We start from the raw sequence: 27,940 nt of genomic DNA on the forward strand, positions 1-27,940 counted from the left end.
TTAAGAGAGCCACGGCGCCGCACGTTGCCGAACCCTGCCCGTGGTAAACTGGATTTCCGTGGTGAACTAGACTCCCATGGGTGAACTGGACTCCCATGGTAACCTATACATCCATGGTGAACTGGACTTCCATGGTGAATTGGACTCCCATGGTGAACTGGACTTCTATGATGAACAGGACTCCCATGGTAACCTATACATCCATGGTGAACTGGACTTCCATGGTAAACTGGACTCCCATGGTGAACTGGACTCCCATGGTGAACTGGACTTCCATGGTGAACTGGACTCCCATGGTGAACTGGACTTCCATGGTAAAGTGGAATTCTATGCTGAACTGGACTTCCATGGTGAACTGGACTCCCATAGTGTACTGGACTCCCATGGTGAACTGGACTTCCATGGTGAACTGCACTCCCATGGTGAACTGGACTTCCATGGTAAAGTAGAATTCTATGGTGAACTGGACTCCCATGGTAACCTATACATCCATGGTGAACTGGACTTCCATGGTAAACTGGACTCCCATGGTGAACTGGAGTTCCATGATGAACTGGACTCCCATGGTGAACTGGACTTCCATGGTAAAGTAGAATTCTATGGTGAACTGGACTTCTATGGTGAACTGGACTCCCATAGTGACCTGGACTTCCGTGGTAAACTGAAACTCCCATGGTGAATTGGACTACCATGGTGAACTGGACTTCCATGGTCAAGAGTCAGCAACCAAAATAATAAGAGGATCCATTTTTTTCCCTCCAGAAATAAAAAAAAACCCTCAACATTTCAAGAGCCGCGATGCAGTTTGCTGACGGAGCCCTTTAGCCCTGCACCAAGCCGCCGTGTGGAATTCCGTCGCATCCGTGCACCTTGGGAGGCCCTGGCCACCCGCCGGGCCCTCTGCTCGTGCTACTCGCGTTCGCACCGACTTGCACTTTTAACTTTACGAATGCACACAGCGGACAATGAATAACTGTTTTATTATTATTAAAAACAAAATTCCGGCTCGTAAATAAAATACAAAGAGCAGAACGACGGTAGGGGCACGGCGTTCAGTCGATAGGTTGGGTCTGGTTGGGTCTGGTTGGGGCGGGCGGGGGGGGTGATCGACACGCAAAGTGTTGGGAAGCGCTGCTGCTCCATATAAAGTTCAGAAATGTGTTTCGCGTTCAGCGGAGATTCTCCGAGACGAGCAGACAACACCGCGGTGTCATTCGGCCACGTTGTCCGTCCAGAGCAGGGGTGGGCAAATGTTTTGACTTGCGGGCCACAATGGGTTCTAAAATTTGACAAGAGGGGCCGGGCCAGGAACAGGTGGATGGAGTGTTTGTGTGAACTAATATAAATTACATGTAAAAATCATTACATTAAAGGATTTGGCCTTGAACAGGTAGTAAAGCATTTATTTTGCAAGGCATTTTAACAAATTGCACGAACATGAACAATACAAAAACATGTCGTAACGTGACTGATCAAACATCATGAAAACATCTGAGGCCTGCGCCCAAACCAATGACTTCACTTGAACGTCTTTGTTATCTACATTAACAGGTTAGATCAGCCACGCAGGCTGTCTGTGTCGGAGATTTGGCTCCAACCTCGCTGCAGCAACACATCATCACTTTCACTCCCGGTCAAAGTGCGCCATCTAATGGGGAAATGGGGGCATTACAGGAGAAAGGAAAATTTTAATTCAATAATAATAATATTTGGACAAGTTCGGCGGGCCGAAATTAAAAAAGCCCAACGGGCCGTAGACGGCCCGGGGGCCGTACTTTGCCCATGTCTGGTCCAGAGGATAAACATCACAGAGGGGCCACTGGCTTTGGTATCGGCAGAGCCAGACCGAGGGGCGTGCAGGGCCCGGGGGAAAATCCTTCAAGGCTAAAGAGGAAGTATTACATCTGGCACCGTGACGCCGAAGCACGGGGGGGGAGGGTGGGGGGCACTAAAGCGCGGGGCCTGGGGCGGTCGCCCTGATTCGCCGTGACCCCTAGGGACGCTCTGGGTATTGGTGTCGAAATGTTAACTACCTCGCCTGGTACGCAGGAGGCCGTGGTTTCGATCCCGACCCCTGCTGTATATTTCGAGTTTGCGGTGTCTCTCTCTCTCATCATCATCATAACGGTGGCTATGAGATGTTAACTACCTCGCCTGATATGCAGGAGGTCGTGGGTTTGATATCGACCCTGATGCCAACTGCTGTATATTTGGAGTTTGCGTGTCTCTCTCTCATCATCACCACGGTGGCTAGGAGATGTTAACTACCTCGCCGGGTGTGCAGGAGGTCGTGGGTTTGATACCGACTCTGATGCCAACTGCTGTATATTTGGAGTTTGCGTGTCTCTCTCTCATCATCACCACGGTGGCTAGGAGATGTTAACTACCTCGCCGGGTATGCAGGAGGTCGTGGGTTTGATACCGACTCTGACGCCTGCTGCTGTATATTCGGAGTTTGCGTGTCTCTCCCCGTGGTCGTGTGGATTTTTCTCCGGGTCCTCCGGTTTTTCCCTCCACATTTAGAAACGTGCGTTTACAGTATTTGGTTGCTATACATTTCCACACGATAAGCCATTTTGTTGAGCTATCATTTGTGGCCAGGTCGCTTCTGAAATAGAGCTGCTCAGCTCAGTGGGCCTTACCTGGTAAAATAATACAAAAATATTTTAATAGTTTAAGTGCCCCCAATAGTCCCCCACACTCCGAAAAGGAGACCCTAAACGTGCCAGCCTTGAGCCTGGCCCGAATGGCATTACACTCGGAAATCATCGCCTTCCCTGCCTCCCATCTATGGGGAGGATTGAACCACGTTTTGTAGGCCAGGAGCCCAGTCAACTCGTGCCACTGGGGGAACGGTGGCGTTTGAAATGTGTCGAGATGAGACGCTACGTGAAGCGCTTCCGAGAGACACCAGGGCAACGGAATAGGGGCGGCTCTGTCTGACGCGAATCACGATCCTGATGGGTGCTCCTTGCCGATGGCTAAGGTCAAGGCCCCACCATCGTCAATGTCAACGCGCGTGGCAATATTCGCTTTTTAGCGTCTGTTGAGAGGGTGGACGGGGCCCGACCGGGCGGCGACATCGTACAAGTCGTTGAAGGACTTTCTCCGCAAGCTCCGACGGCTCCCCTTGTCCGTGATTTTCTGAAATAAAAAAGTAATATTGAAAAAAAACTTTATTTTACAAACACGCTTTTATGAAATGTACTAGTAATGGAAGAACTCCACGAGTCCAGGAAGTGGCCCCGAATCTTGCCATGACGTAAGGGGACCGTGGCTGAATACAGCCAACGTCAGTTAACCGTGGACAATTAAGACCCAAACCGAAACATAACATATAAAAAATAATGTTTAAAAAAATATATTTAAGATACAATATAGTATTGTCATCAGTGGGTTAAAATTGAGTTACAAGATTTGAGGATACTACAACAACAGACAGAGCGAGTTAAATGAAAGCGTGTAAGAAGACACGGGCGGAGGAGTCACAAACGCCACCAATGCGATCGCCGCCGTCGTGATTTCACGCACCTCTCTGGTCTGGAGAAGGGCCAACGCACGAAACGTCACCCGTTATATACGATTAATTTTAAGACCACGAAAACAAAGATCCCTGGTATAGCCTTAGACTGTGCGGGGCAAGTGCTGTTCGCGAGCACCTACGAAGTCTGGCACAGCACACGAGGGGGTGGGTGGCCAGCACCACGCCCGGCCGCCTTGGGCCCCCAAGCGGCGATGTTTTACACACCGCACCAGGTACTCATTTTGAGGCTGAGTCGACCTAGGGGAGGCCAAGGACCCATTCAAATATTAATCACTGCTATGATGGTCGTGAGTGGGAATCGAACTTGGGTCGCCGGGTTCATAGCCACGGCTCCCATAAGACAAAGATGCCCCGTATAGCTTTTTAACAGACTGGTATGGCAAGTGCTGTTCGCGAGCAGCACCTATGAAGTCTGGCACGGCGCACAAGGGGTGGGGGGCCAACACCACGCCCGGCCACCTTTGCCTCCGCAGTGGTGACGTCTACCCACACTCTTTGATTCTTTTGGGTAAAGTCACGTGGGTATAAAATAAAACAAGTCACGACGTTTCGGGCGCAACGCAAGCGTCCGTCATCAGGTGGGAACAACCACAGCAAGAAAACAAATTGCTGAAGTGGGCAAAAGGGCTGCCGTGACAAGAGGCTATAGAGGCAAGAGAGGGGGGGGCAGGGAGGAGAGACAGAGAGGGGGGTGGGGGGTAGGGGGAGTGGAGCGCTGCCGAGTGCAGAGCAGCTGGAAGGGATTACAGGGCGAGCAGAGCCACGTGACTTTACCGAAAGAACCAAAGCGAATGGATCCCTTGCTGTCACGCAAACTTCAAATCAAGATTGACCTCTACACCCACCGCACTCGTCACTGGTGTAGGCCATTAGCGGGAATCGAACTCGGGAGATACCGACCTGCACTGCCGCTCCCCGTAATTTAAAGACCACGCGCACACACACACGCGCACACGGTGCGAGCGATGAATGTGTTAGCTTGTTATTTGTGCTGTTGCGCCGCTGCCCAACGCAGCGAGGTCAGCTGCCTGACATGGAGGCCTCGTGCCCTCTGCTGGCCGTTTGCGCCGTGCTGCACGCAACGAGACCGCGGTGTTCATGGAGGGCTCTTCTCGTCTGAAGCGGCAGGCAGCCCGCCAAGGCATTTGCCTAACAGTGCCCATGAGACTCAGAGGAGGCGAACACGGGTGCAGAGTGTTCCTCATTCTCCATAAACGACTGCTGCTGGAAGAAAAAAAAACATTCGTCCAGAGGTCCCATTTGATTCATGGGCGTAAAAATGTGCACTTTAGCTTCCAATAGCAATTAAACATCCGGTATCATCGTGCCATCGTTCCTACGGCGCGAGGCTATCGCAAACGTTTCGCAGCTAGGGCCTGCAGCAGCTTCAGCAGCAGGGGGGGCCGCGTTGCTGTGCGTCATCCCAATCGAGTATTTTCCAGGTGACACTGCACTCAGCCCTGTCGAATTCCCTCAATGATGCCGGTGGCGCGCAAATGTCACGGTGCCCCTGTTCGAACGACGTCACAGTATCGCGAGCGTGAAGGCGCGAAGCGGGCGGCGCCTGTTTTGTTTGCGCTAAACAACTTCTGTGGCCTGCCGAGTCCGAACCGCCGCTGATCGGCGCCACCGCCCCGATGCACCGCCTGGCTACGCGCGGTGCGAGAGAAGTTCAACATACACACTGCCCATAGACTCAACACTACCCATAGACTCAACACTACCCATAGACTCAACACTACCCATAGACTCAACACTACCCATAGACTCAACACTACCCATAGACTCAACATTGCCCATAGACTCACACTGCCTATAGACTCACACTGCCCATAGACTCAACACTACCCATAGACTCAACACTACCCATAGACTCACACTGCCTATAGACTCAACACTACCCATAGACTCACACTGCCTATAGACTCACACTGCCCATAGACTCACACTGCCTATAGACTCAACACTGCCCATAGACAAACACTGCCCATAGACTAACACTGCCCATAGACTCAACACTGCCCATAGACTCAACACTACCCATAGACTCAACACTGCCCATAGACTCAACACTGCCCATAGACTCAACACTACCCATAGACTCAACACTGCCCATAGACTCAACACTACCCATAGACTAACACTACCCATAGACTAACACTACCCATAGACTAACACTACCCATAGACTAACGCTGCCCATAGGCTAACACTGCCCATAGACTCAACACTGCCCATAGACTAACACTACCCATAGACTAACACTACCCATAGGCTAACACTGCCCATAGACTCAACACTGCCCATAGACTAACACTACCCATAGACTAACACTAACCATAGACTAACACTACCCATAGACTAACACTACCCATAGACTAACACTACCCATAGGCTAACACTGCCCATAGACTCAACACTGCCCATAGACTCAACACTGCCCATAGACTCACACTACCCATAGACTAACACTGCCCATAGACTCAACACTACCCATAGACTAACACTGCCCATAGACTCAACACTACCCATAGACTCAACACTACCCATAGACTCACACTGCCCATAAACTAACCGTTTCAATGCCTTCCTGCTGCGGTCCGGCCAAGGGGACCCCCTGGCGGCAGCTGTTCCTGCGCGGCACAAGCTGAACACAAGTGCCGGCCTGCGAGTGGCCATCAGCTTTGCCCCGCGGAAGTCGGTGTGCAGCTGGCGCTGGCAAAACTGGCCAAAGCCCAACGCTTGGCTCATGCAGGGGAGGGCGTGGAGGGGTCCCGGGGGTGGGGGAGAAGCGAGTGAAGTCTCCACGCACCTTGAAGTCTTCGCGGAACGTGGCGAGGCTAGAGAGGAGCGGCTTGAGCATCTTATCCTTCAGGCTGAATTTCACCCTCAGCCTCTCCCACTCGGCCCCGATCTCGCCCTCGCCCTTCTCCAGCAGCTCCACCTTCCGCGTCCACTCCTGAAGCAGCGGGTGCCACGGGGTCAAGGGTCACGCGGGGTCAACGAGCGGCAACGTGCGCGGGGGACACCTCCGTCGACGGTTAAACGGTCACGCGTGGCACCGGCCCAGCAGAGGGCTTGCAAACATTCGTAAACAAACATCGTGAACAGAGTGTGGTGTGTGTGTGTGAGACCCATTCTGTGAAGACATCGCGGGCATAAGAATCGACTTGGATCAATCAATCGCTGCTTGCCCCGAAAGTGCTGAGGCTCCAACAGCTCCATGCCGCGCACCTCCGATTAGCACGGTTGGCTACGTATGGTGCGAAAGAAGTTCAACATACATACTGCACACTGGAACTTCCAAGGATATCTAATGTCACACCACCCGAACCAATCCGCTGAGAAGGATATTTTCATCGTTTTGGAGAACGGTCCGTGGGGCTCGGTGTCCGGTAATGAGTTGAGGTCGCATTCCAGTTTCGTGATTTCCGCCCGGAGAGACTGGATCATCGATTTCCGATTCTCGTCGTCGACTGCAAAAAAGAAGACGGCATCATCGCAACGTCGTCAAAACTTCCGTTACCGCCTTCCCCCCCGCGGGACGGACGAACACCGAGACCCCTGCAACCCCCGCTCGACGCCGGGTGGCGCGACCACGCTCTCGCGGTGAAACGAAAAGCGAAACGTTCGACGCTGAATACTCTCGGGAGCGAGCGAGCGTCACAGCGATGGCTCAACAGGCGAGTTGGCTTGTGAACCAGAGACGTACAAGACCGAGAGGTTCATGGATTGGTGGGAGAGTGAGACGGTGGGCCAGAGATCTAGACGATTAGCAAAGCATTGGGCGAGTCCTAGGCTGGTGTGGCGTCGTGCAGGTAGGCCCGTCGGGCACCTCCTGTGGCTTTGTCAACAGGCTCGAGCTCCGTGATGACGTTGAGGATGTCGGGGTGGGATTTCTGGCATTCTCTGACCACCAGGTCCAGGAGGGTGCCACTCTCAGCGGGATCCGTCATCCTCACGGAGTTGACCTGTTGGGGCGATACCACCGGCAAGTTAGCACCTGCTCCAATTCACAATCTCAATCTATACGTACACACTATACGTTCGTGTGCATACTGTATACGTAGCGACGTCTGAAAAAAAAAATTGTGGCTCAGGATGCTTTACAAGAATTAGAGATGTAAAAAAAAAACGACATTTTGGGGCAGAAGGCAAACGTGGCGCAGGTAACGAAGGCCGGGGAGTGGGACTATGACACTGAACGTAGTTTAACACGTAGGCTGTCGCAACCAATATTATCCATAAGAGGTTTTGTTGGGTTAGATCGCATAAATATTAATGCCTCGTTAAACCCTCCACCACCCGACACAACCAATTAGTAAGGTTTAGCAAGTAAACAAAACACTCGTAACGAATTGGCACGTTTTGTTTACGTGAGAAACCTTACTAATTGGCTGTGTCGGGTGTTGACGGGTTAACAACACTTATATTTACGCTATCTAACCCAAAACAACTCTATTATGGACATGGAACGCGTTCATGGGGCATTGTTTAAAGCTCCGTGGCCTGCTATCAAGTTAACCTTGTTTGTTGTTGTTGTTGACCCTATGACATCGTTCACATTGAGAACGCCACCGTTCGGTCGTCTTTACGGTTCAGATCACGAGCATGTAATAATAATAATTTAAATTCATTAAGTGCCCTTCAACAATTGTTCTCGGGGCGCGATGCATGGAAAGGCGGAAAATAGTTTAACATCATCCGAGGGAAGAAGAGACTTGAGAAAGACGTTTTGAAAATAACTAAAGAGAGAAAGCCATTTTAAACAGATTCGTTTTCAAAGGCGCCGTCACCCCCAAGTGTGAAGCCTGGAGATCCGTGGTGACAGTGAGCAACGCACAATCCGACGATCTTAATGATCATGATGGAATAATATGACTGAAGAAGGTCACGAATGTAGGTCCATTTAAGGCCTTGAATATACGTATGAGTTTACAACGTTGGTTACCGTCGACAAGATGATTATTATATAAATAGGCAGACAATACAGCCTCCTTCCCATAGGTGTGCAAAAACATCCTTTAGGTTTTGTTTTTGTGTGTGTGGAGAGACAGACATGGCAAGGAGGCGTATTGTATGCCTCGTTAGATTGTAACTGAATGAGCCTCATTGATTTTGTCCAAAGGAGAGAACCAATTTAAGAATCAGTTGAAGAGGACCGTCAACAGCAGCAGTATCCGTAAATCAATCCACTGCTGGATGAAGCCGTCCTATGCCTAATCCTCATTGGCTGCCACTCTGTTTTGTTATTGGTCCCGGCCGGTGTTAAAGGGGCAGTTGGTGAAACCAACTTGAATCACGTGACTGCCAACAGCACCCGCAACCTGACGTCAAACGGGACCCGAATTCCACGACGGTGTAGAGGTTCTGTGATATCCACTTTCTGCGGCCCGTTTTCCAACAAACGCTGCAGTTGGGCGGTTGAAACATGGATTTGAACCCAGGGTCTCGGCGGTGCCGGCTCAGCATCTCTGCTATTCAAAAATAAATATGTTATGTTTGAGATATACCAAGTGTTGTGCATTCATTGCAAAGTGTTCTGAAACTCCGCCAACCCCAAACCTCCCACCCCCGCCCCCCGCGTGGGACCTTGTCGATGTCGCAGAGGTTGATTCCGTAGGCGGGCGCCGAAGTGGGGCCCTCATTCAGGAAGTTGATGATGAAGAGGAGCAGCTGGGCCAGCTGGGCCAGGCCTTGGCTGGAGACGACCGCCCTCAGGGCCGCGAGCACGACCTCCTGCTCCTTCCGAGCCTGGTCGAGCACCTCGGCGCGGGTGAAGTGGAACAGCAGGCAGCGCAGGCGCTCCGACAGGTAGCCCTCGTCCACGAGCTGAGGTCACACGGCCACAGGGTCACGGGCAGCACAGCCACGGGGTCACAGAGACACGCGTGGCACAACCACGGGGTCACAGAGACACGCAGGACAACCACAGACACGCACACCGCCACGAGGTCACACACACGTGCAGCTCAGCACCCAGGCTTCTCAGGACCATGGGCCCCAGTGCAGTTGCACCGCCTGCGCACTCTCCTGCTACGCCACTGACTCGTCGCTTCTAAACTGGGCTCGGCGAAGAATCGCCGTGTCGCTGCGTAGATATTTACTTTGGGTGTTAGCGGCTGGGCCTCTAGGCTTGCCCAGATGCCCGTCGATCGGTTGAGTGGCCGCACTCGGCCGTTTCTCTACGGCGAGAGTGATAACATCTGACGATGTGGAGGTGGCACTGGGTGGCTTGGAGGTCAGAGACACTGAATCAGCACCAATGAAAAGCTGGGTTAAAATCCAGGTTTCAATCGCCTGTCATTAAACCAGATTCTCAAGTGTCGTGAGTTGATGGTCTCAGCCCGGTCACCAAATTCCAGCTCTGGACAATGATACATTAAGTTGACCGCCTTGCAGTGAACAATCACTCTCGTACGGCGGCGTCGCTTTGGAATGCGCTGCCCTCTGCTATGTGGACCAGAGGGCAACTTAAAGAGAAGGGGTCTCAGAGGTAGCTCTGTGATATCCGCTTCCCGTGCGCTTTGTTCCCTGTGACGCCGCACAGGGTCACGCCGCTCTGCGCGTGTGTTACGAGAAGGATGCTTCCGTGTCGTGATAACGCGAAGCCGCTGGCGCAATCGCGATGAACTTGGGGGGAATTACCGAAAAACTATAAACATGCTGGTCTGTTGTGTTTGTTTTGTCCTTTAGCTGTGCAGGGAATTCGGGGTAAGGGGTGGGCGAGGGCTACCCGCAAATAGAAGAACTCCATCTTCTGCAGTGGAGCTCCGCTGCCCCGCTTCTCGTTCAGCGCCTTCTTCTGCTCCTCTCTTACCCTCTGCAACGTCAGTATCAGGTCCTGCGAGAGCCCAAAGCGACGCGCGCCATCATCACTCGGGCCACGCACGCCATTACGTCGACACGGAAGGCCACACCAGCACGTGAGCCAGACCAACACGTGGGCCACACCAACAGATGAGGTCACACTAGCACAACGACCGCACCAGCTCATGTGACTACACCAGCTCACTCAGGATGTATACGTATGTTGAACTTATTTTGCACCGTACGTAGCCAACTGTGCTAATCGGAGCTGCGGCGGATGGACAACAAACTAAACGCAGAAAGCAGTTCTAAAGAAGTGAGTTTTTAACGTAGATTTAAAAGTGCGTAGCTCGAGTGGCTTCGTAATATCAGAAGGAAGAGCGTTCCAGACGGCCAGAGACCACGACAACAAGCGGGTCAAACTGGCTCATATGATGCATCAGCACTCGCGGCAGACAGACCACACCGGCTCACCACCACCACCACCGCTCCGTTCACCTTGAGGCTTACAATCAGCACTCGTGGTAGACAGACCACACCGGCTCACCACCACCACCACCGCTCCGTTCACCTTGAGGCTTACAATCAGCACTCGTGGCAGACAGACCACACCGGCTCACTAGCACCACCACCACCGCTTCGTTTACCTTGAGGCTTACAATCCCGGAGAGTAAGGCTATGTCACCCGTCAGGATGGCTTTTATTAAGTCGTCGTCCGACACCTTCGCCGATTTTCTCAAGATTTCTGTGTGTATGGTGGTTCCGGGGCAGGGGGGGGGGGAGATAGGGGGGGTCAGGTTAAAAGGCCTCAATGAATCTCAACACTCTTTGTCAGTATAATAATAGGGGTTTTTCCCCTTTTTTTCTGGCAACAAAACTGAAACCTTTTTACAAGGATTCATGTCTGCATTAACCACAATACCTGCAGTCAAAATGCAAACAAAAAACATACTATGATAATATATGCATTGTCCTTGAAACTGATTGGTCCACACCGTTAGTGCTGGCAAAGGAGGTCTAATGATGTAGATACTCCTTGTCAGGTTGAGTCTGGCAAAAAATGTTTGGCACTTTCACCTACATTCTGTTGAAGCTTCACGAGATAATCTTTGTATAGGAGATCATTCCATTGGGTTGAATTTTCGTATAATTGGGGATGTTTGGCCGATTACATTCATGTTTGGTTTCGCCGGGGAGACCGGAGCACCCAAGAAAACACACATCAACTCAAACCATTTCCTGGGTAAACTAATCTGGCATGGTGACTTACTGTAAGCTATTGTTCATGCAGCCATACACAAGAGAGAGAGAGGTGTGGGGTTATGGGTTTGTGGGTGGCAGGGAGGTTGGCACATTAGTAACACGTGTGCCTCGCAGTAAGAATCACCTGGGTTCGATTCCCATCTCAGGCAACTCTCTGTACGGAGTTGGTATTCTCTCCCCCTGTACTGCAATGGGTTTCCTCCCATAGCAACACCCCCCCCCCCCCCCCCCACAAAACCAGATCCCCAGTCAGTTGAGGTGGTTCGGGCACCTTGTAAGGATGCCCCCCGATAGACCCCCCCTCCCCCCCCCCCCCGTGAAACTCTACCGGGCAAGTCCCAGTGGGCGAAGACCCCGGGGCCAGCCTAGGACACGCTGCTGGGACGATGTCGCTCGGCTGGCCTGGGAACGCCTGGGAATTCCCCATGAAGAGTCCGAGTCTTTAGGCAGGTAAAGGGAGGTCTGGACCGCCCTACTCAACACGCTGCCGCCGCGATCCTCATCAGGACAAGCGGATTGATAAACGAACCAACGAAGACATCCCCAATGTTGAAAAAGCAAACGACTAAATTGGGATGATAAACACAGAGCGCGCGACATCACCCCTTCATGTTTACGCATTTGCGGGCCCCTTTCCTGAAAGCGAATCCCGATTCTCAGTGTGGCTTTTTCCTGGGCAAGACACGAAGCGGAAACAGTAATAACAGCTGCTCCTCTCACCGAGATTTTGTAAGAATCCTGCGCTGAAGACGGATCCCTCGCTGGGGCTTCCGGATGGAGATGGCAGTGGCGAAGATCCACCTGACGATGGCTGGTATATGGCCAGCCCCAGGGATGTCTTGGCTGCAACAACAGCAGTGGAGGCACCGTTGACCTCGCGATTCCACGACACCATGAACCCGCGAGAAATTGCCCCGTGCCAATGCGAGCACATTCGCGCTCGGAAAACCGTGACCGCGAGATCCCATGAACGGGTGACACAATGACCTCGTGACACCGTTAACTGGTGACCTTGTGACCCCTTGACTTCGCATCAACGGCTCTGACCTGCAAAGGTCCGCAGGAGCCGGTCCTTGAGGTCGGAGTTTTCGAATTGTTTCTCGTTCGCACTGCTCCATAGGCTGTCCTTCTCTATGTCACTCGGTGCAATCTGCATCAACACACACACACAGCAATATATTAACACACACAGCGATACATAGACACACCATCAACACACACACAGCAATATATTAACACACACAGCGATACATAGACACACCGATACATCAACACACACACAGCAATATATTAACACACACAGCGATATATAGACACACCATCAACACACACACAGCAATATATTAACACACACAAATACATCAACAAACACACAGCAATATATTAACACACACAAATACATCAACACACACACAGCAATATATTAACACACACACACACACTGATATATAGACACACACACAGCAATACATAGACACACCGATACATCAACACACACACAGCAATATATTAACACACACAGCGATACATAGACACACCATCAACACACACACACAGCAATATATTAACACACACAAATACATCAACACACACACACAGCAATATATTAACACACACAAATACATCAACACACACACAGCAATATATTAACACACACACACACTGATATATAGACACACACACAGCGATACATAGACACACCATCAACACACACACACAGCAATATATTAACACACACAGCGATACATAGACACACCGATACATCAACACACACACAGCAATATATGAACACACACAAATACATCAACACACACAGCAATATATTAACACACACAAATACATCAACACACACACAGCAATATATTAACACACACACACACTGATATTTAGACACACACACAGCGATACATAGACACACCATCAACACACACACACAGCAATATATTAACACACACACAGCGATACATAGACACACACCGATACATCAACACACACACAGCAATATATTAACACACACAGCGATACATAGACACACCATCAACACACACACAGCGATATATGAACACACACAAATACATCAACACACACAGCAATATATTAACACACACAAATACATCAACACACACAGCAATATATTAACACACACAAATACATCAACACACACACAGCAATATATTAACACACACACACTGATATATAGACACACACACACCGATACATCAACACACACAGAGCAATATATTAACACACACACACACTGATACATCAACACACACACAGCAATATATTAACACACATATTTATATATAGACACACACACAGCGATATATTAACACACACACACTGATATATAGACACACACACTGATATATAGACACACACACACTGATACATCAACACACACAGCAATATATTAACACACACACACTGATATATAGACACACACACACTGATATATAGACACACACACACCGATACATCAACACACACAGCAATATATTCACACATACACTGATACAGAGACACACAGATTCATACTGGTAGGAACCTCCTGGTTACACCACCAGCCCATAGGGGATTATTGTGTCCGTCCGTCGTGCATCCAAAAATGGGAGGGGTGGGGCTGGGTGGAGAGGGGAGGGTGGGGAGGGGCTTGGTGGGGAGGGGCTGGGTGGGGGGGTGGGAGGGGTGGGGCTGGGTGGGGAGGGGCTGGGTGGGGAGGGTGGGGAGGGGCTGGGTGGGGGGTGGGAGGGGTGGGGCTGGGTGGGGAGGGGCTGGGTGGGGAGGGGCTGGGTGGGGGGTGGGAGGTGTGGGGCTGGGTGGGGAGGGGCTGGGTGGGGAGGGTGGGGCTGGGTGGGGGGTGGGAGGGGTGGGGCTGGGTGGGGAGGGGCTGGTCACCCCGTGGTGCCCTTATAAAACTCAACGTTTAACCTACTCACGCCGGCTTGTGCCCGCCCTCACAGTCGGGCATATTTGCGGAATACACCACGTGGTGGTGCCGCCGTTGACCCTGGCCATTGACCGGGCAACCCAACGTTCCTACCGGCTCCCTCCGCAGGAATGTGTAACACACAAACACTGATGCATGAACACACAAGCTCCAACACGTAAAAACGCGAACACACAAATACACATGACTGAACGCCAAAGCATGACTGAATAACCGCATGAATGACAGACTGACTGAATGAATCGCCGAATAACTGAGTAATCGGATAACTTAGCGGACGAGTGAATGATCCCACACGTCGCTGAACCCACCGTCTTGCACCTCACTCGCTCTGTCGCCCCCTTCTTGTTGTACGCCTTCTTTTCCTGGAGCCATGGGGGCCTCGCGGGCGTCGGTGCCGTCCCAGGTATGAGGGCCGGCGGTGGCGGTGGCGGCGGCGGCGGCGGCGGCGGGGCCCCCACGGAGGGGTCTTGAGGGGTCAGGTCGTAGATTCCCAACGAGGAGCGCTGCCTGCTGTCAGGCTGCTGCACGATGACCGCGGGAATCTCTTCCTGACTGGGGGGCCCTGGCCGCACGGAGGCCTCGACTGGGAGGCCGGGGAAATTCGTGCCACGGGGCTCAGGGGCTGGGAAGGCCTCGACTGGGAGGCCGGCGAGATTCGTGTCCCAGGGCTCAGGGGCTGGGAAGGCCTCGGCTTGGAGGCCGGGGAGATTCGTGCCACGGGGCTCAGGGGCTGGGAAGGCCTCGACTGGGAGGCCGGGGAGATTCGTGCCACGGGGCTCAGGGGCTGGGAAGGCCTCGACTGGGTGGCCGGGGAGATTCGTGCCATGGGGCTCAGGGTTTGGGTGCTCGTTGGGGGCCCCACCAGGTGTTTGACGAGGTCGACCTTGTTCCTGGAGGGCAGGGGAGGGGAGGGAGAAGTCACCAATGTCGTAATCGTTAATACGTTCTTACGAGGAATGTTGGAATGTTTGACGAGGCGAATACAACATAAATAGAATGTAATTTTTCACGTGTGTCAAAACTACGTGGGCAAATATTGCGCTGACGATGAAAGTTTTCTGCAGCCTGAGAGGGGGGGGGGGGGGGAAGAGAGCGAAACGTCTTGCCGCTCTTCTGATGTGCAGTTGTGCAAGGGGCGTCGGTGTCATCCCTGATCACGAGATAAGTCTCTTTCCGTTTAATGGCAAAGCATTTTTTCGTCAGATCCCTGGAACTAAGCTGCGTTTGAGCCTGCTTAGCGCTCGGTTGGGATGACCACTTTGCATAACAGCAACCGCTTATCATTGCCCTACCTTATTACAGACCAATTCAGACCTTACTGGTCACCCCATGCCCCTTATAAATCTCAAAGTTCATCCTACACAAGGTCCCATCACAAGGGAGAAACACAAATAAATAGACACATTTATTTTTGCCTGTCTGTCTGTCTGTATGCCGTATGGAACTGAAAACTCAATTTCCCTGTACAATAATACAGGTAAACCGTATGGGTTGACAGGTGTGGCATAACAATACACACTCCTCACTAACGCTGTGTGGCTTTAAAAAAAAAAAACACAGTATATAATGTGTTGAGTTTGGTTGTTATTATTTGAGATTGTGCATCACTGCAGCAGCAGCAGCAGCGTCAATAGCCAAACTATTTGCTTACAGGCGCACCTTGAAATAAAACATTGACTCATTTAGACACATCCTCATATCAGGAAGCCATTGACGACGTTCATTGCTTCGGCAACAACAAAAAAACCCGTGGGACCGGCTGGGCAAGCGCAGGTTTGCCGGGAGAGTTTTATTTTTTTTTACTTCCCTGTTGTTGCATTTTTTAAAATATAAATATATTATTATTATCACGTGGCAATGACGGCCGGGCCGTGATGTTCTTTCCCAGATATGTAAAACATTTTTTTTTTACAACTGCATAGCTGGCAAACTCCTTATCAGTGCCTCCTACCTTATTACAGACCAACTCAGACCTTATTGGTCAACCCCGTGCCCCCTTTATAAATCTCAAAGTTCGTCCTGCACAAAGTCACCGTCACAAGGGAGGGACACAAGCAAATAGACAAAAACTAAATGCTTGCCCCGTATTGAAACGTACAAGAATACGGGGGTAAACAGCCTGGGTTGTGACGGGTGATATAAAATAAAAATAAACTCCGTCTCTTTACGACTGTCTGTGACCCCCGGGCGACTTTATGGCGACGCTCAGGTTGGATTCTGATGCCATTTTGCCTTCGGTGCGGTGGTTTGCGGGAGGTTTCAAGATACTAACATGAGCATTGCCTAATCAAGTTTTCGCGCCGGGAGACCCAACCGAACCGGCGACCCCTCGGGTTAAATTTACCTCGGCGGTGAAGTCACCTCGGAGGTAAATGCACCTCGTTCCAAACAAGTGTTTCGGCCCAATCCACGACTCCGAAGCAGGTTGCGGTTTGGGGCTAACGCCACGTTTATTAGGGGCTTACGTCAAAGTGTGTTAGGGGCTTACGCCACAGTGTGTTAGGGGCTTACGCCACAGTGTGTTAGGGGCTTACGTCAAAGTGTGTTAGGGGCTTACGTCAAAGTGTGTTAGGGGCTTACGTCAAAGTGTGTTAGGGGCTTACGTCAAAGTGTGTTAGGGGCTTACGCCAAAGTGTGTTAGGGGCTTACGCCAAAGTGTGTTAGGGGCTTACACCACAGTGTGTTAGGGGCTTACACCACAGTGTGTTAGGGGCTTACACCAAAGTGTGTTAGGGGCTTACGCCAAAGTGTGTAAGGGGCTTACGCCAAAGTGTGTTAGGGGCTTACGTCAAAGTGTGTTAGGGGCTTACGCCAAAGTGTGTTAGGGGCTTACACCACAGTGTGTTAGGGGCTTACACCACAGTGTGTTAGGGGCTTACACCAAAGTGTGTTAGGGGCTTACGCCAAAGTGTGTTAGGGGCTTACGCCAAAGTGTGTTAGGGGCTTACGCCACAGTGTGTTAGGGGCTTACGCCAAAGTGTGTTAGGGGCTTACGCCAAAGTGTGTTAGGGGCTTACACCACAGTGTGTTAGGGGCTTACGCCAAGTGTGTTAGGGGCTTACGCCAAAGTGTGTTAGGGGCTTACACTACGGTGTGTTAGGGGCTTACGCCAAAGTGTGTTAGGGGCTTACACCACGGTGTGTTAGGGGCTTACGTCAAAGTGTGTTAGGGGCTTACGTCAAAGTGAGTTAGGGGCTTACACCACAGTGTGTTAGGGGCTTACGTCAAAGTGTGTTAGGGGCTTACGTCAAAGTGTGTTAGGGGCTTACGTCAAAGTGTGTTAGGGGCTTACGCCAAAGTGTGTTAGGGGCTTACACCACAGTGTGTTAGGGGCTTACACCACAGTGTGTTAGGGGCTTACACCAAAGTGTGTTAGGGGCTTACGCCAAAGTGTGTTAGGGGCTTACGCCAAAGTGTGTTAGGGGCTTACGCCACAGTGTGTTAGGGGCTTACGCCAAAGTGTGTTAGGGGCTTACGCCAAAGTGTGTTAGGGGCTTACACCACAGTGTGTTAGGGGCTTACGCCAAGTGTGTTAGGGGCTTACGCCAAAGTGTGTTAGGGGCTTACACCACGGTGTGTTAGGGGCTTACGCCAAAGTGTGTTTGGGGCTTACACCACGGTGTGTTAGGGGCTTACGTCAAAGTGTGTTAGGGGCTTACGTCAAAGTGTGTTAGGGGCTTACACCACAGTGTGTTAGGGGCTTACGTCAAAGTGTGTTAGGGGCTTACGTCAAAGTGTGTTAGGGGCTTACGTCAAAGTGTGTTAGGGGCTTATGTCAAAGTGTGTTAGGGGCTTACGCCAAGTGTGTTAGGGGCTTACGTCAAAGTGTGTTAGGGGCTTACGCCAAAGTGTGTTAGGGGCTTACACCACAGTGTGTTAGGGGCTTACACCACGGTGTGTTAGGGGCTTACGTCAAAGTGTGTAAGGGGCTTACGTCAAAGTGTGTTAGGGGCTTACACCACAGTGTGTTAGGGGCTTACGTCAAAGTGTGTTAGGGGCTTACGTCAAAGTGTGTTAGGGGCTTACGTCAAAGTGTGTTAGGGGCTTACACCACAGTGTGTTAGGGGCTTACGCCAAAGTGTGTTAGGGGCTTACGTCAAAGTGTGTTAGGGGCTTACGTCAAAGTGTGTTAGGGGCTTACGCCAGAGTGTGTTAGGGGCTTACACCACAGTGTGTTAGGGACTTACACCACGGTGTGTTAGGGGCTTACGTCAAAGTGTGTTAGGGGCTTACGTCAAAGTGTGTTAGGGGCTTACACCACAGTGTGTTAGGGGCTTACACCACAGTGTGTTAGGGGCTTACACCACAGTGTGTTAGGGGCTTACACCACAGTGTGTTAGGGGCTTACGTCAAAGTGTGTTAGGGGCTTACGTCAAAGTGTGTTAGGGGCTTACACCACAGTGTGTTAGGGGCTTACACCACAGTGTGTTAGGGGCTTACACCACAGTGTGTTAGGGGCTTACGTCAAAGTGTGTTAGGGGCTTACGTCAAAGTGTGTTAGGGGCTTACACCACAGTGTGTTCAGGGCTTACACCACAGTGTGTTAGGGGCTTACGTCAAAGTGTGTTAGGGGCTTACGTCAAAGTGTGTTAGGGGCTTACACCACAGTGTGTTCGGGGCTTACACCACAGTGTGTTAGGGGCTTACGTCAAAGTGTGTTAGGGGCTTACGTCAAAGTGTGTTAGGGGCTTACACCACAGTGTGTTAGGGGCTTACACCACAGTGTGTTAGGGGCTTACACCACAGTGTGTTAGGGGCTTACACCACAGTGTGTTAGGGGCTTACGTCAAAGTGTGTTAGGGGCTTACGTCAAAGTGTGTTAGGGGCTTACACCACAGTGTGTTAGGGGCTTACACCACAGTGTGTTAGGGGCTTACACCACAGTGTGTTAGGGGCTTACGTCAAAGTGTGTTAGGGGCTTACGTCAAAGTGTGTTAGGGGCTTACACCACAGTGTGTTCAGGGCTTACACCACAGTGTGTTAGGGGCTTACGTCAAAGTGTGTTAGGGGCTTACGTCAAAGTGTGTTAGGGGCTTACACCACAGTGTGTTCGGGGCTTACACCACAGTGTGTTAGGGGCTTACGTCAAAGTGTGTTAGGGGCTTACGTCAAAGTGTGTTAGGGGCTTACGTCAAAGTGTGTTAGGGGCTTACGTCAAAGTGTGTTAGGGGCTTACGTCAAAGTGTGTTAGGGGCTTACGTCAAAGTGTGTTAGGGGCTTACGTCAAAGTTGTTAGGGGCTTATGCCAAAGTGTGTTAGGGGCTTATGCCACAGTGTGTTAGGGGCTTACGCCAAAGTGTGTTAGGGGCTTACGCCAAAGTGTGTTAGGGGGTTATGCCAAAGTGTGTTAGGGGCTTACGCCAAAGTGTGTTAGGGGCTTACGCCAAAGTGTGTTAGGGGGTTATGCCAAAGTGTGTTAGGGGCTTATACCACAGTGTGTTAGGGGCTTACGTCAAAGTGTGTTAGGGGGTTAGGCCAAAGTGTGTTAGGGGCTTACACCACAGTGTGTTAGGGGCTTACGCCAAAGTGTGTTAGGGGCTTATGCCAAATGTGTTAGGGGCTTACGTCAAAGTGTGTTAGGGGCTTACGCCAAAGTGTGTTAGGGGCTTACGTCAAAGTGTGTTAGGGGCTTACACCACAGTGTGTTAGGGGCTTACGTCAAAGTGTGTTAGGGGCTTACGCCAAAGTGTGTTAGGGGCTTATGCCACAGTGTGTTAGGGGCTTACGCCAAAGTATGTTAGGGGCTTACGCCAAAGTGTGTTAGGGGGTTATGCCAAAGTGTGTTAGGGGCTTACGCCAAAGTGTGTTAGGGGCTTACGCCAAAGTGTGTTAGGGGGTTATGCCAAAGTGTGTTAGGGGCTTACACCACAGTGTGTTAGGGGCTTACGTCAAAGTGTGTTATGGGGTTATGCCAAAGTGTGTTAGGGGCTTACACCACAGTGTGTTAGGGGCTTACGCCAAAGTGTGTTAGGGGCTTATGCCAAATGTGTTAGGGGCTTACGTCAAAGTGTGTTAGGGGCTTACGCCAAAGTGTGTTAGGGGCTTACGTCAAAGTGTGTTAGGGGCTTACGTCAAAGTGTGTTAGGGGCTTACGCCAAAGTGTGTTAGGGGCTTATGCCAAATGTGTTAGGGGCTTACGCCAAAGTGTGTTAGGGGCTTACATCAAAGTGTGTTAGGGGCTTACGTCAAAGTGTGTTAGGGGCTTACGTCAAAGTGTGTTAGGGGCTTACGCCAACCCACCCCCCTAGCCGATAACTCCCCAGGGGACAGGGTACCAGGATCCCTACAACCCCGGCTAACTTCCCAGGGAACAGGGTACCAGGATCCCTACAACCCCGGCTAACTCCCCAGGGAACAGGGTACCAGGATCCCTACAACCCCAGCTAACTCCCCAGGGGACAGGGGTACCAGGATCCCTACAACCCCGGCTAACTCCCCAGGGAACAGGGTACCAGGATCCCTACAACCCCGGCTAACTCCCCAGGGAACAGGGTACCAGGATCCCTACTACCCCGGCTAACTCCCCAGGGAACAGGGTACCAGGATCCCTACAACCCCAGCTAACTCCCCAGGGAACAGGGTACCAGGATCCCTACAACCCCAGCTAACTCCCCAGGAGACAGGGTACCAGGATCCCTACAACCCCGGCTAACTCCCCAGGGAACAGGGTACCAGGATCCCTACAACCCCGGCTAACTCGGCTCTCCTCCCTGCCCCGGGCCGGGACTACCCCAACCTCGGCCGGTCGGGCGGAGAAGCCTCCCCTAGCCCCGGGTGAGGATCAGCTCCCCTGAGTCCCCACTCCCACGCCCCCGACGAACCCCCCGTTACATCCCGGGTCCCCCTTTAAATACCCCCCTGGGGCATGACGTCACCGTCCCCCCAGGGTCCGCCTGACGTCACGTTCTGCGACGCAACTCTCTCCGAGGGCGAGCGTGACGTGACGTCACCCACTACTCCCCTACACATGAATAATTTGGCGGGACCCTGGGGTCCCGCAAAAATCAGCTCAATAATTATTATTTTTCAGTCCGCCCCACTACGTGATCCTGACAGCAACGCGCCGCCCGCCCAGACTCGCACCAACAAGCGCCAGCAGCAGCAGCAGGCGGCAATCAACACGATGGGCGCCACCCCACCGGCCAAACGAAAGCCCCGGGGGGCGTCAGCCGCAGTCGCGCGCGGCGACGACGATGCCCTCCGGTCAGCCGTCGATCCTCGGCTCCTTTGCCAAGGCGAGCCCGCCGCCCCCGCAGTGAATTTAACGTGTTTGTGTAATTTTTCAACTTTTTACGAAACTAGTTTTGTTGTTGGTAAGGCAAGACTCGTGTCGCTATGCGGTTTTTCCTACTCCGGGGCAGTGATGGGACCCGGGGTCCCGCCAATTGCTTCACATGTACACAAATGTACGTCATTGCAAAAAAAAAATGTACGGAGTAAAATGTTCCTCATACCAAAAAATAAAAAAAAACATTACCTCAGAGACATTTTTTTTCCCCCGGAGTAAATTCACCACCGAGGAATTTTGACCTCGGAGGACTTTTTACCTCCGTGTCAGTTCGCTACAGTGAATTCACCTCGGAGTAAATTTACTTCAGAGAAACTTTATCTCAGATAAACTTTACCCTCAGAGTCAATTCACCTCAGTAAAATCACGTCCGGAGTAAGTTTACTTCAGATAAACTTTACCTCAGAGTCAATTCACCTCAGTAAAATTTACCTCGTGGTAACTTCGCCTCAAAGAAACTTTACCTCAGATACATTTTACCTCAGAGTCAATTCACCTCAGTAAAATCACCTCCGGAGTAAATTTACTTCAGAGAAACTCTACCTCGGAGAAACTTTACCTCAGAGTTAATTCACCTTTAGTAAAATAATCTCCGGAGTAAGTTTACTTCAGGGAAACTTTACCTCGGAGTCAATTCACCTCAGACCAAAGGGTAACTTTACCTCAGGATAATATCACCACGAATAACAAAAAACCCCACCTCAGAGTAACTTTACCTCAGTCTCACAATGCCCACCCAAGTCCCCGAGACATATTCGCAGATAAACATTTGCACCTTGAGCACACCTGCACAGCCCTTTGTTGACCCACTGCTCGATGAGGGCCTATCCACTATGGGTAGATTGTAGTGGGGGGCCCTTTGACCATACTTCGCCACGCTGGTGTGGTGCGTGTTGGTGAAGGTGGGCGGCATAGACCCTAGGGCGTAGAAAGTGCGGTACAACAATGGATTTGTGAACTTCCCGCCACTGCCCACCGCGTCGTTGTATGACCCCGCAGCAGCCTATAGCACCTGTTACGCATGGCGGTCGCCCATGCAAGCAACTATCCACTGCCAAATGCTGCTTTGCTTTCACGACACCTTAAATTGCAACCCAAGTACAGCAGTTAAGTCGGAGTGATGAGTTCCTGCTCAAAATGAGCAATGAGATTGTTCCTAGTCTCCTCTCTTCAAGGTCAGCGGTGGAAATTCCACATTCCTACGGCGAGGGCGAGGCATTCACGAGGACAGCCACCGTTTGACTTCTCCCACGAACGGTTACTTGCGACGACGGTGATAACGGCGTGGGGGAGGCCGGCATCCAGCAGTGTATTGGCCACGGCTGATGATGAGCACGTGTTTTCTTGGCGGGGCGAGTCTTAACTTTCCCGGGAGCGTCTTAGAATTGTAGCGACATCGCTGGATGTGACCATGCTTTGGGTGTAGTACCGACCCTAGAGGGGCACGGTGTAGCGACATCGCCAGATACCACAATGTTGTGGGTGTAGTACCGGCCCTAGAGGGGCACGGTGTAGCGACATCGCCGGATACCACCATGATGTGGGTGTAGTACCGACCCTAGAGGGGCACGGTGTAGCGACATCGCCGGATACCACTATGGTGTGGGTGTAGTACCGACCCTAGAGGGGCACGGTGTAGCGACATCGCCGGATACCACTATGTTGTGGGTGTAGTACCGACCCTAGAGGGGCACGGTGTAGCGACATCGCCGGATACCACTATGATGTGGGTGTAGTACCGGCCCTAGAGGGGCACGGTGTAGTGACATCGCCGGATACCACTATGGTGTGGGTGTAGTACCGACCCTAAAGGGGCACGGTGCGCGGTGTAGCGACATCGCCGGATACCACCATGATGTGGGTGTAGCACCGGCCCTAGAGGGCAGGGTGCGCGCTGAATAATAGCGCTGGATGGCACCACGCTTTAAGTGCAGTGCCGACTCTACAGGACAGGGTGTGTGGGTGCCGACAAAAGGATAGGGTTGTGTGAGGCGATGGCACGTGACCGGTTAAGTTGACAGAAGGGCCCCAAGAGGGGGCTAAGGGGGTCACGTGATTGGGATCCAGATCCTTTCCGAGGATTCTAGAAGGTGGACGTGGCCAAGGGCGGAGCCAGCCATGCCAGAGAGATAAGCCGGGTTCCCGGGAGGGACCGGAGTTGTTGTTCATCCTGGAAGAAACTCTTCGTCTGCGATCTCCATTCAACGAGTCTCCAACACGTGAACCTGGGCCAAAGTCATTGGTCCTGGTCCGTAGTAGAAGTTACGTATTAGCTAGTGTAGTAGCTAGTGTAGTAGCTAGTGTAGTAGCTAGTGTAGTAACTAGTGTAGTAGCTAGTGTAGTAACTAGTGTAGTAGCTAGTGTAGTAACTAGTGTAGTAGCTAGTGTAGTAGCAGTTACGTAGTAACTATTGTAGTAGCTAGTGTAGTAGCTAGTGTAGTAGCTAGTGTAGTAGCTAGTGTAGTAGCTAGTGTAGTAACTAGTGCAGTAGCTAGTGTAGTAACTAGTGTAGTAGCTAGTGTAGTAACTAGTGTAGTAGCTAGTGTAGTAGCAGTTACGTAGTAACTATTGTAGTAACTAGTGTAGTAGCTAGTGTAGTAGCTAGTGTAGTAACTAGCGTAGTAGCTAGTGTAGTAGCTAGTGTAGTAGCTAGTGTAGTAGCTAGTGTAGTGACTAGTGTAGTAACTAGTGTAGTAGCTAGTGTAGTAACTAGTATAGTGTAGTAACTAGTGCAGTTAGCCGGGTGGTCACCACCTTAGGTTGTTATTCTGTTAAGGGGAAGTTACCCCTGTGTTGGAACTGAATGAATGTGTTGCCTCCAAAGTCTACGTCTGCGACTCAGTTGAACCCATTACAGAATGATAGTTTTGAAAAGTTACGTTTTTTTTGATGTTTTAGTTTAATTCCGATGGTATGCGCGGTGACACTAATGATCTCGCGGGCAGTTGTTCACGGGAGCGTCTTAGAATTATAATTTCAAAAAGGTTAGTTTTATATTCTTGGTTCTTTCGGTAAAGTCACGTAGAAGGGAAACAATACAATAATAAAAATATAAAACAACAATAATAATATTTTTATTATTTTATTGTCCCCCTTCTACGTGGCGACTTTACCGAAAGAACCAAGAATGTGAAACCCCTGCAGTTACGAAAGCTTTAAATCAAAATTTAAGGTTAGCTTTAGTTTAATCCCGACGATACGGCAAAAAAAGTACGCGCGGTGACACCTTACTCACGTTCTTGCCGGGCAGTTGTTCATAGCCGCTGCGCATAGGGCAGCAGCAGCAGCAGCACCACGAAGGGCAGCAGGAACAGCAGTTGCCCATGACGGCCCTGGGACGACACCTCGCTCTCTCACTTCACTGCTGCGTCCACAGAGACAGAGACGGGGGGGGGAAGGGGTGAACTCAGGGCCTCAGTGATGATTTCTTTTTTTTCACTGCTAAACAATATATTCATAAAAAAAAGATTTTGTATTTTTACCGGGTAAGGCTTCCCCACCACCCCCCCCCCCCCCCACCCCCTCTCACAGCTGCTGTGTAAGAGCTCTTTATTGTTCAGAAGCGATGTGGATATCGCAAATGTTAGCTCAACGAAGTGGGCTTACCATCATCATCATCACCATCATCGTCAGGCGGAAAATGTATAGCCGGAGCCAACATACTTTAAACGCGCGCTCAAGTGAGCATTGATGCAGTCCTGGTCTTCTACCGCCGTGCTCGTTGCAGCTCTAAACCAGATCCGGAAAGTCCACGTTCCCATGGCGAGGGCGAGTCCATCCACGGGACATGAAGTGGAACCTATTTTATCGACCCTCCCCGCACGATGTATGATGGGCTAAGTCAACCCCCCCCCCTCACCCAACTAATTTGAACCGTCAGGACTGTCAACCATTGAGTCTCCACCTATATACAGTAAATGTGTTACTCCATCAGCCTGGTCCAGTGGTTCTTCAACTTTCTTGCATAGTTGCATCCCTTTGGGTCTCAATTGTTTAAAATGTTTATAATGTGAATGAAACAATGTAACTTGTACCTTACGTGCCCGTGCCCGTGCTTAATTTTGTGTTTTCAATTATTTACCTTCGAAAAACTAAAATCTGGCCATGTCTCAAACCCCCGCAAAAGGGAATCTCGCACCCCCCAGGTGGTGGTGCGTGCACCCCCAGGGGGTGGTGGTGCGTGCACCCCCAGGGGGTGGTGGTGCGTGCACCCCCCAGGTGGTGGTGCGTGCACCCCCAGGAGGTGGTGGTGCGTGCACCCCCAGGGGGTGGTGGTGCACCCCCAGGAGGTGGTGGTGCGTGCACCCCCCAGGGTGGTGGTGCGTGCACCCCCAGGAGGTGGTGGTGCGTGCACCCCCAGGAGGTGGTGGTGCGTGCACCCCCACGGGGTGGTGGTGCGTGCACCCCCACGGGGTGGTGGTGGTGGTCCGTGCACCCCCACGGGGTGGTGGTGCGTGCATCCCCAGGAGGAGGTGGTGCGCCCTAAGGGATGGTGGTGCGTGCACCCCCAGGGGGTGGTGGTGGTGCGTGCACCCCCAGGAGGTGGTGGTGCGTGCACCCCCAGGTTAAGAACAAGAACCAGTAGCCCGGTAGCCTTCCACGCCGGTTTAAACCTTCCGCTCCGGTCAGCGTGGAATGTCTGAGGACACCCGCTGGGCCGACGCTTCCAAGCACATTGCAACGTTGGCTCAACGTCGGTATGCTCACTGGGCAATAGTGTGCCGGTTGTTAAATAAGTAAACATAAATCAATACTCATGTATGGTGCTGTACACACACTCATTATGCTCCACGGCAAACACAAACACGCGTATAAGTAGTCCGTTGTTCCGGTGTAAGCACAAGGAGAGAGGGAAGGATGCAATCAGCTCGCGTGCAGGCGCTCAGTGCATGATCGTTAACATCACGTTATCGTGAAGAGGTGGCGGCGGATTTGGGAATTGACCGTGGCTGATGATGGCGTGGGGAGGCCTCCATCCAGCAGTGGAGTGACCGTGGCTGATGATTATGATGACGGTGACAATGGTGACGAATAAAAACCCCGAATCGCACGCACACGCAGAGAGCCGGAGTGACCCATCGGGCAATCAATCACTGAGCGGCGTTCAGCGCACACGCAAATGAGCAAAAACACAGAAGAAGCACCCTTAACCACCGCGTTCATTACTTCGCAGACCACGAACACTTTCGTTCGCACAGACCGAGAGAGTGGTAGATGGAGAGAGCGACATGGAGTAGGAAAAGAGGGGGTAGAGAGAGAGAGAGGGGGGGCAGAGAGAGGGGTAGAGAGAGAGAGGGACGGGGTAAGGAGAGCAGACCGATAATTTTTTTTTATTTAAAGCTTTCGTGACTGCAGTAACTCATATTCTTAGTTCTTTCGGTAAAGTCACGTTGAAGGGAAACAACAAAATAATAACGTGACTTTACCGTGACTTTACCGAAAGAACTAAGATTATGAGAATTTTTTTGTTAAATCTTTCATTTAAAAAGGGGGTGGGGTTACATAAAGCAAAGCATTAAAAAAAATGATGAACGAAGCAAAGAGCCGACTACACCGAGCATCTTCTTGTTTCCTCTGATCGTGAAAAAAAAGGAGATGGAGAGAGAGAGATGGAGAGAGGGAGAGATACTTTTGACTTTTTAAACAACTTTTATTGCTGCCAGGAGCAACAGCACTGGAAGCAATTCCGATATGAAACACACAAAGTCACCGGCAAAACAAATAACACAAACCTCTATAAACCCACGCGCTGTGGCGCTAAATGCACCGCGCACAACACGAAATAAAAGTCACGTGGTGGTGGTTGTGGCGTTCATCGTGCGCGCCACTGTGACGAGCGAGCGCTTCAGAAGGTGATCACGAGGAGGGTGCCGTCCACGCCGGTACAGAGATTGTGGGTGATCTAGAGGTAGATAGAGAGATGGAGAGGTAGAGAGAGAGAGATGGAGAGAGAGTTTCTCACCTGCAGCCCGACACCACGGAGGACTTGCGCGTGTGCCCGACTGCAAGGTAAGGCGAGTTGGGCACCTCTCTCTCTCTCACTCTCTCACTCACACTTCACAGAGCTGATGTCAGCTGGGCGG

General features: G+C 51.4%; 1 protein-coding gene across 1 annotated transcript; it reads right to left on the reverse strand.

The window, feature by feature from the left end:
• Window positions 1–1,382: 1,382 nt before the first annotated feature.
• Window positions 1,383–27,940, reverse strand: LOC116954962 (protein diaphanous homolog 1-like). Its single transcript, XM_076052659.1, has 12 exons — window positions 27,820–27,940; window positions 25,093–25,221; window positions 14,878–15,459; window positions 12,664–12,766; window positions 12,337–12,459; window positions 11,001–11,098; window positions 10,280–10,387; window positions 9,136–9,375; window positions 7,379–7,514; window positions 6,898–7,019; window positions 6,356–6,514; window positions 1,383–3,144 (listed from the first exon to the last, which is right to left on the reverse strand). Exons 2-12 carry the CDS (start codon window positions 25,180–25,182, stop codon window positions 3,037–3,039), a joined length of 1,869 nt encoding a protein of 622 aa, XP_075908774.1. The 5' UTR covers window positions 25,183–25,221; window positions 27,820–27,940; the 3' UTR covers window positions 1,383–3,036.

The sequence above is a fragment of the Petromyzon marinus genome, chromosome 57 (assembly GCF_048934315.1).
Source record: "Petromyzon marinus isolate PM22_M1 ecotype Great Lakes invasive population chromosome 57, UKy_Petmar_22M1.pri1.0, whole genome shotgun sequence".
NCBI classification, from domain to species: domain Eukaryota; kingdom Metazoa; phylum Chordata; class Hyperoartia; order Petromyzontiformes; family Petromyzontidae; genus Petromyzon; species Petromyzon marinus.